Source organism: Panicum virgatum, chromosome 2N, assembly GCF_016808335.1.
Source record: "Panicum virgatum strain AP13 chromosome 2N, P.virgatum_v5, whole genome shotgun sequence".
Taxonomy (NCBI): domain Eukaryota; kingdom Viridiplantae; phylum Streptophyta; class Magnoliopsida; order Poales; family Poaceae; genus Panicum; species Panicum virgatum.
Genome location: NC_053146.1, coordinates 14,324,118 through 14,340,351, shown reverse-complemented (window position 1 = coordinate 14,340,351; position 16,234 = coordinate 14,324,118). Strand labels below are relative to the sequence as shown.

Sequence of the window (16,234 nt, the reverse complement as noted above, 5' to 3'; positions counted from 1 at the left end):
CAGTGCTACTGGCTTTCAATAGATAAACATCAATTATTTAACTTTCCCTTGCAACAATCAGGTAATCACGAACTGCATATTTTAGCTTGTTGTTCTGCTAGCACTATTTTAATAGTAGTGTTTTTATAAGCTTTGGACAGCTGCGCGCTTCTACTAGCTTTCTTGTGCTTGATAATCTTTGTTAGCCTTCACATGCTTACACATGTTGTTACTAATGGCTAGAGATAATCTGCATGTTTAGTTAAGTGGAGCTTTCATGGTAGCTTTTGGTCGAGTAAATTGCTTTGAGTTTTCTTCCGCTTAGTATCGAGTTTTCGGCGTCTTGGTTAATTCCGTCGAGTTTTTCCTAACCGTTCTTATAATGAGCTCGCCACAAGGTGGTTTGTGTCATCTTGGTGGTTAGAAAAAAGATGTTGAGTTGAATTTGAGACAGACCTTATTCTCATCGAGAAGCATATTCACTCTCATTCTCCATGGTCGCCCGTCACGGTCCTTCATACCAACTGATGATGGGTGACGATGTTGGCTATGGAGTGTGATGCCCTGGATCGTGCACAGGCTGGTGTACTCTCCAGAGAAGCTATTACCTCTGACTCTGATAGTTGCTGCTGCGTTTGACCTCGATGAAGAGAGTGAAGCCGGATAATTTTTTCCATTATCTAAAAAAAAAAGCATTTTGATTTATCCTTCCATGGATAACCTGGCGGATTTGGAAGTGGCCCTGCTGGTAACAAGTAAAAGCCCATTGTGGATGTTAGCAAGCTGCTGAGGCTTGAAATTTGTGAAGTGTTTACCACCAAGAGAAGATTCTTTACCCTTCCATGGCCATGGGTCCAATACTCTAGTCCTATTATATTTTTTTTAAGCTAAAGTCCTATTATATTTCTGTCCTGTTTTTAACCATTGTTCTGCAAGAATTGCTATTACGAAAGAGTGGGCACGGATAAATTCCAAACAGCTGCTCAAACCTCCCACTAGGTCGTATGTTATGTATCCCGTCCATATGTAGTGCAAGCACAAAGGCGCAAAGCCTGCCCAGTCAAAGGATCAGCGCCGGCGGTCGCGGCCGTGCAGCCCGTGCTGGGCGCACCTGGCCTCGCCCTGCCTCCAATCCCTGAACTCCACGGCGTCCTCCAGGTGCAGCGCCGCCGCGGCCGCCGCTTTGCCGTGCCGGTGCTTGTGCCCAGCGCCGCCGGCCCAGTGCTGCACGCCGAGGGCCGGGTCGTGCCAGTGCCGCCGGTGGGCATCTGCCGCCGCCGTCACCTCCTCCCACTGCTCGCCGCCGTGCCTGTGCAGGACGTGGTGGTGGCTGGGCTCGCTCTGCTTGCTCCTCTGGTGCGCGTGGTGGTGCCTGTGGGAATGGTGGTGGTCGCCGTGGTGGTGCGAGTGCCGCCGGTGGTGGTGGTGGTGGTGGTGGTGGTGGCCGCCTTTCCTGTGCCTCGGGCGCGCGCGCTCGTACTCGTACGTGTCCGCCCCAAACAGGTCGTACACCGGGTCGAAGAAGCCTTTCTGATGCAGAAGCCACAGGACCATTGCGCCTGCACAAACCACATGGACAAAATTTTGTTCTCCGGGCAATGGCAAACATCACCGGATCTTTGGCAGTTCGACGTCGAAATGGCGAAAACCATGCCTACCTATGGGTATCGAAGCGAGCACCAGGAAGATCATGACGATCCAGCCGATGCATATGTACTGGAAATGGCAACTGATGTCGAAGAGGCTCGAGCATTTGTTCCAACTGCTCCGAGATGATTGGTATGCAGCAAAAAATTGGATCTTTGCTGTTCACGGGAACTGATGGAAGGCGACGAGGTAACCAAACTGGAAGGGATCGAAGTACCTGCAGGATTTGCCGGTGATGAAATTGGTCACGAAATCCCAGAGGTTGCGCCAAAAAGCTTTGATGGTGTCGAAGAAACCCATGCTGGCCTTCTTGGGCTCATCCGTCGGACCAATCTGCAGAGTTTTGAAGGCAAGGAGTAAGCATGTAGTTTTGCCACTTCACCCACATCCTTGTCAGGGTAAAGAAAGGCGCCAGAATTTTGCGAGGTAAAGAAAAAAGGATTCAATTGTTCAGGGCACAATGAAGGATTTCTCGATGAAAGGAAAAATACTGTAGCTGAGTTGCTTAGTCATAGATGATCAGTTTACGCAAAAATGCTGATATGAATCATTTAAGTTATTTTTTAGCCCAAAGGGGCTTATGGATTGACATTTTAACATGGATTACGAATTTGGAACAGTAGTGCTTTTCTGAGCTTACTCTAGCAGGAAATAAAGCTAATCAATTCTTCCAGAATCATTAAGAAAGCACAAACTTTTCATAACCTGTGATCCATTATTGAAAATTGTAGGTGTAGTAGTGAATTGACATTCTACTCTGTCAACTTCAGCAAAATCTGACGCCTTCAGAATAGCTGAAATGGAGCATTGAGCAATGTCAGGTCAAGTCCTAATACAGTAATATTTTTTTTTTGAACGAACTCTACTACAATTTCTAGCCCACCTTCACATCGATATTTTTCTCCTTGCTCTGTTGATGAACGCAAGTCAAATGATCGGATAACCACTTCACCAGGTTTCATGACATAGTACTGCTCCTGAAAATGACGTCAGGCAAATTTCAGGAGAATGCGTCCAATAAGATAAACAGAGAAAGGAAGTATGCTGATGGATATTGACAGTTAAAATAGGCATAAAACGTATACAAGTAGGAATAGAATGTTCCGTTATGCTCTAATTGTGCCTTTAAGAAAATAAACTCTGCAGAATATTACTTGTCTTTATTGATTATATCAAATGATATTCTACATTTACTTGTTTTAAAAAATTTGGGCCAATGGGGGAAGACCACCCCCAAGGTTTTAAAAATTGTAACGAACCAAAATCTGAGTACAGGTGTGGCAACCAAGAATGCAAAGAAGTACCAAATATGCAGATGAGAATAAATATTACCTCCAAGTTACCAATGCCAGGTACACAGTTGAACTACAAATAAACGAAACACTGGTTAAGTTTCAAGAAAACAAAGTCAGTGAGCTACTACTTTGAACCTCGATAATATAGAAGACCCAATAGTTCACACTCAACCAAGGGACCACTAAAGAATCAAGAAGCATTGACGTGGTGCATGGATAATAATACTGCAAGGTATTTGGTCCTGAATAATTCTAGAAAAATAGATGCATACTGTCAATCTATAAGAAGCCTCTAGTTCGCCAATATTCTTAGTATTGATCTTTGCAACACCAACTTGACTCAAGGCTTCAAATGTTGACACTCTAATGTCCATTATCTTGCCTGGACTCCTGATATGAAAATGGAACGCATTTCAAATTTCTCCAGAATTAAATAACATAAGAAATGTGCATGTGCAGTATTAGACATGAAAAACATAGAGTAACATATTTGTCTCCCTCTGTTTGTCAAGCATGCCATACATTTAAAGAGCTAGTCATCTGGAAGCATCTGATTTTAAAAGTAGGGCAGTGAACAGTGATCCACCGATATAAGACTGGCTGTAATCGTTAAATTGAAATGAGTGTCATTACTACCTCTGATAGAAGTATTGTATATCATCAGCACTCAGCTCTAGCAGTAAATTAGAAGCAATGGCTTCTGTGACTCCCACCGAAAAAGTATGAGCACCTGCATTCTGTAGAACGTGTATCAAAAGCTTTGTCCAGCATTATCAAAATATGAACTAATACAAGAGAAGTTATGGAAATATAACTTGATGCTGATTGATCCTTTGAAACCTTCCCTCCACAATATGTTCGGGCACTAGATTCATGTCTATCCGACTTTTGTCACTCTGAAACATATATGATGACAATCTTTCAAGATTCAAACGAGCATATAGTGAGTATTTTTATTCAAGAATGTATATCATTGATTAATAAGTAAGCACTTGAAATATACACTGTTATGCTGATCTCGAGGAACAAAAAGAAATTAATAATGGAAACAGTTTGAATTTAAATTTTGATTCAGGATACAATAAGGTGAGAAGTTCAGTACGGTCGACATACGACATTGAATTTTTCCATTACAATGATGGCAAAGAAAGGTAATATTTGCATTTTGTGCTATTCATAAGATCAAGAAAACCCAGCAGCTGCTTACATTAATTCTTTAATTACCTCCCAAAAGTTCCAAAGCTGATCGTTCAAGCAGCTGGAAAGTGATGATGAACAGAAACTAGACTGGTATTGGAAAGCCTCATAACCAACACCTATCTTGTTGCATCCCGGACCAAAACGAACTTTCTCCAGCAGCATCCACTTGGAATGTTCATCACCAAGGTCTTGCGGCTGACCACTTCCAGCACCCTTCAACATAGGGCATGAAAGAAAAATGTTTAGAAGTCATATCATAGAACATTGTAAATCTATAATAAGTGTCAGGGTATCCATCATGAATTCATGATATGATGATGTACCTTCCGTGGAGTCACAAGATTCATGCCCTCAAATGTTGGCAAACTATTATAATTACCATACTCACCAACAAGATTTACTTTGAGAAAGTTATCACTAGAAACGACAGTTTTATTTTCTGGTCCAACAACAACCTCCTGCAGTGCAATTGGGAGAGAAATACATCTGAAGTCAGTGACATACCCAAAATCTATTGCAGGTTATGAAGAAGAAAACTCTTTTAACATCTTCCATGGTCCAGGTCATGATATGAATGTTTTAAGAAAGAATTGGCATGAGCATTCATCTGGTTATTATTCAAGAATCATCAATAACACTAGTTGGAACTCTGAATGTAGAATTTCAAATCCTACCGATACAGAAGATCCTTTCTTCACTTGAACTCTGATGCTGAACGCACGTGACCTATCTCCGACTCCCCAAACATGGAACCTGTTCATAAGATATAAAATAATGGCTACTTTCTAACTCGAACTGAACCTGACCAAATAAAGGATACCCACGGAGTTGTAGGAAAGTATTCAATTTTGAAATGAGGAAGTATCCCCCTACTTCAAAACAAGTAAAACTAGGTTCTCGTAGATGAAAGAAATACTCCTTTTTGTAGAACTGAAACAAATTGTTCAGTGATGATAGAAACGTCAGAAACAAACAAGATCATGTCTACATAACAAAAATAAAACATATTTCAGTTAGGACAAGATCATGTCTTGTCTATCTAACACAAACAAGAACTTAGGAATATTAGCCACAATTATTCAGATAATTTACAGCGAAGTCCAAAAGTCGTCACCAAGACAATAAATGTATTTCAGTTAACTTGGTACACAAGGTGTCTAGGTCAAGGAATAGTTCAAGTAATGATAACAATTTAATATACGATACAAGTAAATCACGAATAATACCGTACCAGTCAGATGTAAATCGTAGACAGTGAGCTGTATTGCGTTTTCCTTTGGTTATTTTGTCAACTACAAAGTATATGAATGTGAAGCAAGTGTTAGGTAGTGTATCGAGGAAACAAGAGACCACATAAGAATTATTTCTAAACTTACAAATGTTTCCACAAGATGATGGTGCACGTTGATTAGGCCCACAGGGACAGCAAACAGGCTAGTGAAAGCCACAGTAGAGGAAAAAGTGAGCGTCATCACAAGGCCATTACAAATTATATATCCATATATAGAAGTAACTAGTAACTACATAAACAAAGGCTTGTCCATGTATGTTCCTTTGTTTTTGTTACTACTGGCATATGCCCTACATTTTCCTGCCAGGTCTCTTAAACGATGCCTCCTGCCACTCAACAATTCTAGACAATTTATGGTATATGAAATGGTGCAATGGAAACTTTATTTTCACAATAATCCCTTTTCAATATTAAAGAACTGATGGTTAGCATTCAATTTGAATTCAACTAAAGTCTGAGGACTGCTGTATATAGATATAGAGATGACATAGGCACATGGAAAAGCATGGTTGGTAAATTCAGAGTCGAATTTTGATTAAAGAAGAATATAAAACTACGCAGAATAGAAGGTTCAACATTATATTATTATCACAGATCAATAATTCAATATACTGAGACGTACAATGAGAAGCATATAATTAAGTAAAATACTTCTCACCTCTGTGTGCGCAGTTACAGTACCGTCCGCATTCCATAACCTAACCATAGTCATGGAAAAAACAGTGTTGGTACAACATCAGAAATGCTAGAAATAAAGTGCAGCAAAAGAATCCATAGATAGAATCATAATCAGAGTACGACAAGGATCCGAAAAGGCCCACATCCTTTTTAGCAACGGTGAGTGTGAGACTGTCACAGATTTTTGGAATATTGTGAAATCGTGCTTGGGATGGAAGTAGATGTGATTTGATTATACTAACCAGAAAAACGTCACGAGAGGTGATGATGAAAAAATTAATCAATTATCGATAGGAACCACGAAATATGTTACCTTTCACAGTATCCAACAACGTTAGCACCAGCGTCCGGTTCGCATTTGCGCGTCTCCACGTAGTGTTCCTCAGGTTTGTAAGCAACATCCTGAGAGAAAAACGAGTGACGAAAAGGTCTGAATAGCACTACGGATGAGGATGTTTTGGTGGGGGAATGGTGAAAAATTCAGGAACAAATGGACTGTCGTCCCAAAGGGCTTTACATGCATGTAGGTGAGTTTGTAGACCGCGGCCACGGCGCTCTTGCTGATGGTGATGACGGGGGGATCGCGCAGGCTCCGGGACGGCTCGGTGCCGTTCACCACGTCCACCACCTTGGTCACCAGCGACGCCTCCCCGCCGCTCTGCAACCACCACCAGTCCACCACCGTACCCCCAAACAAAAACCTCAGAATCGAACGGGGGGATTCGATGAGCAAGAGGGCGACGAGGTCGGGCTAGAGTTGGGAGATGGAGGCGCTCACGGATCCGGAGGGGACGGCGAGGTTGAGGACGAGCTTCTGGGCGCAGGAGAGGCGGCCCCCCGCGCCGGAGTCGCGCTCGCAGAGCTCGAGCCGGGACTTGGCGAGGACCTCCGCGCCGCCAGCGACGCCGGGGGAGGCGAGGAGCGCGGCGAGAAGGAGGGCGGGGAGGACGGCGCGGGGAGGAGGCATGACGGCGGCGGGCGAGGAGTGGAAGGGATCGCGGAGTGAGTGGGCAACTGCTTTGGCTTTGGAACCGCGCGAACTTTGTATGGCTTGGATTCGAACCGGGAGGCGGGAGGGTAGGAAACCGTCCGTTTGTTGCGGTTCACAGGTGGGCAACTCCCAAATGGAAGACGTTCGCAGGTGGGCCTGACGCCAAGCGGGCTTCTTACACGGGCCTCGCCCACTTCGGCCCACACAGCCTCACGTTGGCCCGTCTTTGCATTGTTCCACTCTACTCTTACTCCGCATTTGCGAGTTCAATAGGAGAAGACAAAGATTATGCAGGAGGATTTCTGTAAATAGCACTTAGCATGCGATGTAGGTGTCGGACTCTCACGTGGCGCGTTCAGCCACTTAAGGGATCTAGATGGACGATTTGAGAGTTTAGAGATCTAGATGGTGAAACTATAAGATAAATTTGAGGATCCCGAGTGCAATTTACTCTTTATAAATATAGCATCTAGGATTCCTAAACCATAAATTTCTGGTATTTTGGCCGATAAAGATTTTTGACCATATGATATTTGAAGTTGCCACCGGTTCCCTTCAAGAAAAGGTTTACCATTATATTCTGTCAATCTAGCGGTGAGCTTTTCTCATGCAGTAAGAACATGCCCTGATATAAGTGGGTAAGATAATTAAGCATGTATTTGTAAGAATCAGTCCCCCAAAATTAAACCAACCCGAAAAAGATGTAGCTTTTTCCTCCACTCCACCAAAGGATCAAACCTTTGTACTCCAACTTCAGTAGCATGATCTCACTAATTGGAAATCCGAGATAAGTATGGTAATCACCCCTGCCACAGTTTAGACTTATTGGCAATTCTCTGCTCTTCCTCATAAAAAAGGTGGACCTGCATTTCTCAAAGTATGCTGGTCATTAAGTCCTTTTCAAAGTCACAAATTTCTTCAAGCCATACTTTTGACTAAAATATTAGTGGAGTATAATTGATGGTAGGAGCATGTTTACAGTAAAAAAGATACACTGACCAGCTCAACAAGCTTGACTGCGGCGTAAGACATAAATACGCAAGTTATAATATCATATACAAAAGCATGACAATGTTGTGCACTATCATATTAATAAAACTTCCCTGTTAAGAAACGATGCAGAGATGTGACTTGAAATTCTCTACATTGGGCCAATGTAGCATGGAAAAATTTGCAACCCAGGTTTTGTGTAACAAAAGATTGCATGCTGACTCATGTCTAGAACTCTCCTAGACTCCTATATAAGAGCACCGCCGTTGCAGCTCCTCCAGTTAAAACCATCTTTCCAAAGACCACCGGTAATGGCTTCCATTAGCTGGCCCATATTGTTGCTCCTAGTATCAGGAAAACTCTACACTACATCTGGCACCATCGGTGGTCATGGTAACCTCACTGCAACTTTTGAGTGCCTCCCAGATCAGGCCTCAGCACTCCTACGGTTGAAGCAATCATTCTCCTTCGAATATGCAACCACCACCCTCCCATCATGGGAAGATGGCACGGACTGCTGCCGCTGGGAGGGCGTCGACTGTGATGCTGCCACCGGTCATGTCAATGCTCTAAACCTCAGCAAACACAACCTCTACAGTTACGGCATCGACCAGGCCCTCTTCAACCTCACCTCCATTCAACTGCTCGACCTTAGCATGAATGACTTCGGCGGGTCACAACTCCCAGCTGTAGGGTTTGAGAGGCTTTCTTTGCTCACTCACCTGGACCTCTCAAGCTCAGGCATCTCAGGCCAAATCCCCATCAGCATCAGCAAACTCACGAACCTCGTCTCCTTAGATCTTTCCAATCAGTATGCAAATGACAACAATGAGATTTCAAGAAACCGTTTGCTGCTCTGGGAACCTAGCTTCAAAACCATGGTGAGGAACTTCAGCAAGATGAGGGAGTTGTATCTCGATGGGGTGAACATTTCTAGCAGTGGAGAAGAGTGGTGCACTGCACTAGTCAGATATATTCCTCGTATCCGAGTTCTCAGCTTGGAAAATTGCGGACTCTATGGTTCCATTCATCCATCCTTCTCAAGCCTTCGCTCCCTTGAGGTGATCAACCTACGGCTCAACACCATGTCTGGTGCATTCCCTCAATATTTTGCGGATTTTCTTAACCTGAGTGTTCTCATGCTCCTTGGGTCTGATCTTAATGGGTTGTTCCCTCCAAAGATATTTGAACTCAAGCACCTCACATCGCTTGAGTTATCAGGTAATGCAAACCTCATGCTGAAAGTGGAGACTTTGCCAAAAGGATGCAGTTTGGAGACGTTGGCTCTTGACGGCACTAACTTATCCATTGCTAAGCCAAGCTCCTTTGGAAATCTTAGGTTCTTACAGGCGCTACACCTTGATGCAAAAGTTATTTCCAAGGAACTTTCATCATCATTGAGCACTCTTGACTCTTTGGAAGAATTGTCGCTATCTCGATTTGTCTTATTGAATGAATCATTGTTCTCATGGATTGGTGACATCAAGAATTTGGTATTTCTCACTCTTGAGTATGGAGATTTTTCTCGGACATCAAACTCTTGGATTGGGAATCTCATAAACTTAGAGGCCTTGGTAATTTTGAATTCTTTCTTCTCAGCACCGTTACCACCTGAAATTGGAAAACTCAAGAATTTAAAGATACTATCGCTCAACAACTGCAGTCTTTCTGGCAACATACCAGCTTGGATTGCGAATTTGAAACAGCTGTCATATGTCAACCTTAGCACTAATAACCTCAGTGGTAAAGTTTTGCTGGTTACTTTTTTAAAAAGACTGGATTTTACAGAGTAAATCAAACTACTTTTGCATTAATGTTTATTTTGCGAGGGCTCTCAATAATTTTCTAGAGATTAAGTCGACCAAGCAACTCTCCTAGATTAGTAATAAAATAATATTATCTCTTATAAATATAGTTTAATTTGGTGTTGCCATCAAGTACCTTGGATTCTGCCAAATTCATCTGCATAGTCTTAACAACCACAATCTTAGTGATATTTACTGGCCTTCGAACTCTTTTCCTCGTTATAAAAAAACTCTTTTTTTCTAATAAAAACAAGTGACTTTTGGCTCTGAATGGACAAAGCACGGCCTTTCAATGACAGATTAAGTAATACATTTTTAAAAAAATAAATTTAAGTAATACAATATCCACATGACATATTTAAGTAGTTCACATATGAAAAAAGGTTTTGGTAAAATAATGATTGTAAAGGTGCATATGAAAGAACCATATTAAATCAGAAACATTAAGAATTTTGACTAGAGCTGTAGTATGCCTGAGCATGCTTTAGAATACCAGTAAACATGCATTTCTGTTACACTAGTGAAAAGATAGCATGCTACTGAAAAGTAAAAGCTTCACTTTTTGCAGGGGAAGTACCGACACAATTATTTTCTCTTCCTGAGCTGAGAAGGTTGTTTCTTTCACAAAACCAGCTTCTTGGATCTATTCAAGAGTTCAACACGTCAACTTCAGGCTTGGTGGTTCTTGATTTAAGTGAAAACCGATTAAGCGGGCACATTCCCAGGTCGCTTTGGCAACTCCAAACATTGAACATTCTTGATCTTAGCTCTAACAGCTTTTCAGGGTTACTGGAACTTAAAGCAATTTGGAGATTAAGAAAACTCAGTGCCCTTTCTCTCTCAGATAATAAGCTAGCTGTTATAGATGGAGAAGTTAACAGCTCTTCATTGCCTGTTAGCTCTAAATTAAATAGACTATATATATCATCTTGCAATCTAAGCACAGTTCCAAGATCCTTGATGTCTCTTAAAAATATTCAAATGTTAGACCTTTCAAGCAACAAAATTCAAGGGCCAGTACCTGAGTGGTTGTGGAAGACATGGAGCCATAGCCTCACCTACATGAATCTTTCACACAACAATTTTTCAAGTTTGGACCTTTCCTCCCATTTTCTCCCTAACAAACAGTTGCAAACTCTTGACCTTAGCTTCAATAATCTCCATGGAAAAATCCCTGTCCCAGGCCACCCAATAGATCGACAACTCCTGGATTACTCAAATAACGTTTTCTCATCAATCCCAGAGAACTTTTCATATCTTACCCAGACTGTGTATCTTAGCTTTGCAAGAAACAGACTAAGTGGACAGCTTCCAGATACCATTTGCAAAGCAAGAATGCTTGAAGTTCTTGACTTGTCATATAATAATTTTAGTGGAAAGATACCACCTTGCCTTATAGAAGATGTCCACTTGAGTATATTAAATTTAAGGGAGAACAGCTTTGAGGGAACACTGTCTTTTGTCATAAAAGATCGGTGCACTCTTCAGACAATTGATTTGAATGGAAATAAAATTGAAGGACCACTGCCAGGGTTACTCTCAAACTGCAATGAGCTGGAGGTTATTGATTTTGGAAACAATCATATAAGTGATAAATTCCCATCTTGGCTTGGAAAGCTTTCCAGTCTGCGTGTCCTTGTTTTGAGATCCAACCAATTCTATGGATCCATATGTGACCCTGTAGAAGAAGATAAACCTGAAGAACGTTTCACAAGTTTACAGATCATTGATCTTGCCTCAAATAACTTATCAGGCGTTCTGTGCCCAAAATGGTTTGATGGATTGACAGTAATGATGACCAAACATGATACAGATAAAGTTGTCAGGGGTGAACATCTGTCCAGAGGATCCTACCAAAATATTGTTTTAATTGCCTACAAAGGGATGTGCATGGCATTTGAGAAGATATGGACCACCTTAACAGTGATAGATTTTTCAAATAATTATTTCCACGGCAGAATTCCTGACGAGATAGGAAAGCTTGTTTCATTGCATGTACTGAACTTGTCTCAGAATGGTTTTGATGGAAAAATTCCTAACCAAATTGGAGGAATGACAGATCTGGAATCGCTAGACCTATCTTCAAACCAGCTTTCTGGTGAGATTCCACAAGAACTGACGAATCTCACCTTTCTTGGCGCCTTGAACTTGAGCAGCAACCAATTGGTTGGCAGAATACCAGAATCGCACCAATTCGGAACGTTTCAGAACAGTTCCTTTAGAGGTAATGAAGGATTGTGTGGTGTACCTATGCTAAAACAATGCAAAAGCTCAGATGCTCCAAGTGAACCAAATGGGAGTAAGCCATCTAAGAAAATTGATTTTATCTTATATCTATTTTCTGGTGCTGGCTTTGGCATCGGATTTGCCGCAACTATCTCGATAAACTGGGTTCATATTAGCAAGAGGTGTAAAATTGTAAAGACTTAACAAAGCATAAGGAATCCTGAAAAGTACTGTCTTGTTTCCAAATAACATGTACAACAAAAGGGATTCCAGAGAAGCAATGGTTTGTATGCTATTTCTAAATTTGCTATTTGACAACTTTCAGTAAGGCCTCAGGTCTGCATACACTTTAGGCACTTTCTTCGCCAGTGTATTTCTCAATGTTACAGTGTACATTTTTGTTGTGTGTTACAGTATTGTCAATATTCATTCCCAAGAATCTGTTTGTCTTTACTCATAGAGAAATCATGAATGGTCTCCCAATCAAAAGAATGGTAAAATTGGATTTTGAATAGCACTAAAAAAATTGCTCCCAAGTCCAAGTAATAGCATTGAATAATATGACCTCAGCACGTTCTACATCATGGCATTGTATAATTCTCATTGGATTTCTGAAGAAGTCCATCTTCCATAACAAACTAGGCTACTCTGAGGTCCCTTTATGGATCCACTCTAGCCTGGGAAGATATGCATCAATAATTTTTGGGAAGTCAAACAGGAACTATTCGACTAATTGTGTACGAAGTACAAAAGCCATGTATTACCATTTGATGCCCTATTTGGGAAAAATTTCCTTATAGGGATTCAAGTGTTTCCTATGAAATTCTTGTGATCCACAATATGTTGAGTCTACTACATTAATAACTTCTCTTTCGAAAATTAAGATAATTTATATTAACTAAACAAAATAAATGAAAAAAGGGTGGCAAGATCATTCTGGAAGCTATGCCACCCTAGTATTAATAAGGTAACTCTTCCTGGCTTCCAGCATATGCAATGAAAACAACCATAAGCAGAAGAACATGAACATTGGGTGCAAATAAGCACTTCAATCTGTACTACATGACACAAATATTCACTTATATCACTGTATATCTTATTGTGGCACTTGGACAGAATGACAGGTTACCAATCAGAAAATAAAAATATCCCACATTTCAAATGCAACAGATAAATGCACTTGGAGTGGGGAACTAGCATGCAGAGTCGGCAGCAAGCAGCAACAGAAATGGGATGGATGAGATAGGTATAAAAACTGTTTCACACCTGACACCTTGCATTGAGAACTGCTTCAGAAGGCATCGTGCACAAACGATGAAAATTTAACATACACAATAATAATTGTTGAAAGTGAGAATCCTTCCAACAACTCTGTTGCCCTTCAGTAAACTGAAACTAAAGCACTTACTCAACAATCAAATAAGAATCACTCAAAGAACAAGCTGAACAGAAGTGTGGTGCCCTTCTGCATTATCATGGCAATATCAATATCCCAACTAGTCAGCAGGATCTAATCAGAACTGGGTAGCATACAGCCGCAGTTTGGCAAAGGTTTCATCCAGGTCTCAAAATGAAAAATTCGAGACAAGTTTAATCAAAATCACAGTTACGCTTAGGTTTCATCCATGTACAGAAAATGATCACATTTTTATCTTTGTTATATAAAATCAATGATGCGAAAAATGGAGACAACATTCAGTAAGAGTCTCAGGTTATGTATCAAAAGGATCAACTAAAGAAATGTTACTTGCTTTCTTTAGAAACCTAATGTAGCTCTTGGTGAACTTCTGAAAAACGAATTGAGCCCCTAATGATGCCCTTTTGTCCAACAGTAATCGCCTTTTTTGGTTTGTCAACCATGAAGGGTTGCAGTCGTTCTCACACAAGAATTTCATAACCCGTAGAACTCTTGCACAACGAACAAGAAACATAGCTAGCTGCACCTCATGCTTTCGCCCTCTGTAACCTTTCAGCACCACTGTCTTGAGACAATAGTTGAGGCACTCTATGGGATCATCCCTCTCATAATTCAGTATTTCCATGCTCTGGGGAACAACCATGTGAGACTGCAGCTCAACAATAAAGTCCATCAATATAAGCTCTAACCAGGAATGAACAATCAATATTTTAGCTGCAGGCAGTAATTACCGTGACATAGAGTGTCTCCAAGCAGGGGAAGCACCGGAGGAAGTCCGCCACAGGCTTCACCTGCGGATCCGCCATCTCCAGAGCAAGCGTCCTCATGCACCGGAACTCCGCCGCCAGTCTAACAGCGCGCATCGAGCGAAACAATGCGGAGCCAAGTTGCAGCTCCGGGATCCCGACCCCCAAGTAGCCGAGCATCTGCAGCTTCGGCGCATGCACTATATTTATCGATGGGCCCCAGTTGATGTCGTGCGCGAGCAGCCTCTCCAGGGCGGGCGCGTCCTCGACGACGAGGTGCTCCAGCTCCTCAGCGCCCTCCAGGACGCGCTGCCGCGTCAGGGAGACCGACACCGTGACGCTGCGTAGGCTCCGGGACCGCACGCAGAGGGTCCGGCAGCCGAAGACCCGGTCGAGCGACAGGCTCGCGAGCTCGGGGCAGCCGGCCAGGAGGCCGCGGAGGGCGGCGGCGGAGGGGGCCCGCGAGAGGCGGAGGGTGAGCTCGGCGAGGTAGGGGAAGTAGACTTCGCCAGCCGTGGCGGCGGAGGCATCCTCGGGGAGGCGGCAGTTGGTGAGCTCAGCGGAGCGGAGGGAGCGGCAGGAGAGGAGTGACGGTGGTAGCCGCAGAGGCACGTCGGGTGGCCGGAGGACGAGTTCCTGGAGGTGCTTGGCGGCGAGGGAGCGGAGCCAGGAGTCGAGGTCGGCGGCCGAGGGGCGGGCGAGGAGGACGTCGAACCGCGCGGCGTTGCCACGGTGGGTGGCGAGGATCCGGGAGACCGCGGCGGGGAGGGAGGGGGTAGGGACGGGGAGGTGGGAGTCGAGGAGGTGGAGCGGGGCCGAGGGCCAGAGGCGCCGCCAGCGGCGGGAGAGGATTTGGGTGCGCGCGGCGGCAGGGAGGGGGAGGAGCGAGAGGATGGTAGTGAGGATGCAGTCGGGGAGGAGGCTGATCAGATCGGTGTCGGCGGCGGCGGCGGGGATTGGGTTCGCTGGGGCAGGGGCCAGGGCCATTATCGGAGAAGAAAGGATGAAAGGGGACAGGGGCCATTATGCAAATGGATACATGAACATATTAAGCCTTCGTTTTGACGCAGCCTACGAAGATTTTGAAAAAGAATCTTTACGCATTTAAAATATTAAATATATACTAATTATAAAATTATTACAGAACTCGTCTGTAAACTACGAGATGAATTTATTAAGATTAATTAATCAATCATTAAGCATATGTTTACCGTAGCAATTTAGTGTCCAATCATAACCTAATTAGATTTAATAGATTCATCTCGCAATATGCTATCAATCGAAATTCTAATCGAATTCCGAACAATCAATACCCTACATGATCTCAACACAATCTGTACACGGAGTGAACGAACATAAAGTAGGTGATATTATGTAGATCTATTATATTCCTTGTTGCAATGCACGGACACTAGGCTAATAGTATATAATGTTTACTTCTATTATAGTATTTTAACTGCTTTAAAAACTATTTTGAATATATACAAAATAATAGTATTTTGAAAATAAGATTACAATTTTCGTATAGGATTTAACCGCTTTAAAAAGTTGCATCACATGATCCTACTAACATTTTTCTAATAATAGTATTTTAATGAAAAATAAAAGTAATCCTAATCTTGTTACGAGTTTTACCATTATTGTAAGATAAACCAAAAAATAGTGATAATCTTAGAAATAATATTTTATAAATAGTTTTTAAGAACTGAAGGGAATCATGAGAATATTGTTACAAGTTTTAACCATCCATGGAAGCTCATAACAATTACTAATATACCTTATAGTTTTAAAACTCAACAACTATCTAAGATTTTTAGAAATAACGGAAGCTACACCTCAGTAAAATTATCTATAGTTCTAGTACAAATCCAATCGAAAATGTAAAAAAATGTAAATGGAACCTGTAAGTCAGTCTTGACTATTCAACAACCAATAAATTTTATCGGCTCGCTATAAAAGCCGACAGGCC

At 42.3% G+C, this 16,234-nt stretch overlaps 4 protein-coding genes across 4 annotated transcripts; 2 read left to right on the top strand and 2 right to left on the bottom strand.

Annotated features, from left to right (window-relative positions):
* Positions 1-811: 811 nt before the first annotated feature.
* LOC120659840 (protein HAPLESS 2-A-like) lies at positions 812-7,150 on the bottom strand. Its single transcript, XM_039938091.1, has 18 exons — positions 6,869-7,150; positions 6,608-6,748; positions 6,404-6,492; positions 6,071-6,110; positions 5,498-5,555; positions 5,353-5,413; positions 4,796-4,874; positions 4,445-4,579; positions 4,146-4,334; positions 3,737-3,817; positions 3,558-3,658; positions 3,194-3,311; positions 2,959-2,991; positions 2,510-2,603; positions 2,332-2,420; positions 1,844-1,959; positions 1,638-1,741; positions 812-1,538 (listed from the first exon to the last, which is right to left on the bottom strand). The coding sequence occupies exons 1-18, from the start codon at positions 7,055-7,057 to the stop codon at positions 1,048-1,050; spliced, it is 2,208 nt and encodes a 735-aa protein (XP_039794025.1). The 5' UTR covers positions 7,058-7,150; the 3' UTR covers positions 812-1,047.
* A 1,232-nt stretch (positions 7,151-8,382) lies between these two features.
* On the top strand, positions 8,383-9,864 carry LOC120662425 (receptor-like protein Cf-9 homolog). Its single transcript, XM_039941573.1, has one exon. It carries the CDS (start codon positions 8,383-8,385, stop codon positions 9,862-9,864), a length of 1,482 nt encoding a protein of 493 aa, XP_039797507.1.
* Positions 9,865-10,793: 929 nt separating this feature from the next.
* On the top strand, positions 10,794-13,022 carry LOC120659838 (receptor like protein 22-like). Its single transcript, XM_039938089.1, has 2 exons — positions 10,794-11,551; positions 11,597-13,022. The coding sequence occupies exons 1-2, from the start codon at positions 10,837-10,839 to the stop codon at positions 12,304-12,306; spliced, it is 1,425 nt and encodes a 474-aa protein (XP_039794023.1). The 5' UTR covers positions 10,794-10,836; the 3' UTR covers positions 12,307-13,022.
* A 523-nt stretch (positions 13,023-13,545) lies between these two features.
* On the bottom strand, positions 13,546-15,279 carry LOC120659839 (F-box/FBD/LRR-repeat protein At1g13570-like). Its single transcript, XM_039938090.1, has 2 exons — positions 14,251-15,279; positions 13,546-14,168 (listed from the first exon to the last, which is right to left on the bottom strand). Exons 1-2 carry the CDS (start codon positions 15,250-15,252, stop codon positions 13,815-13,817), a joined length of 1,356 nt encoding a protein of 451 aa, XP_039794024.1. The 5' UTR covers positions 15,253-15,279; the 3' UTR covers positions 13,546-13,814.
* Between the last annotated feature and the right edge of the window lie 955 nt (positions 15,280-16,234).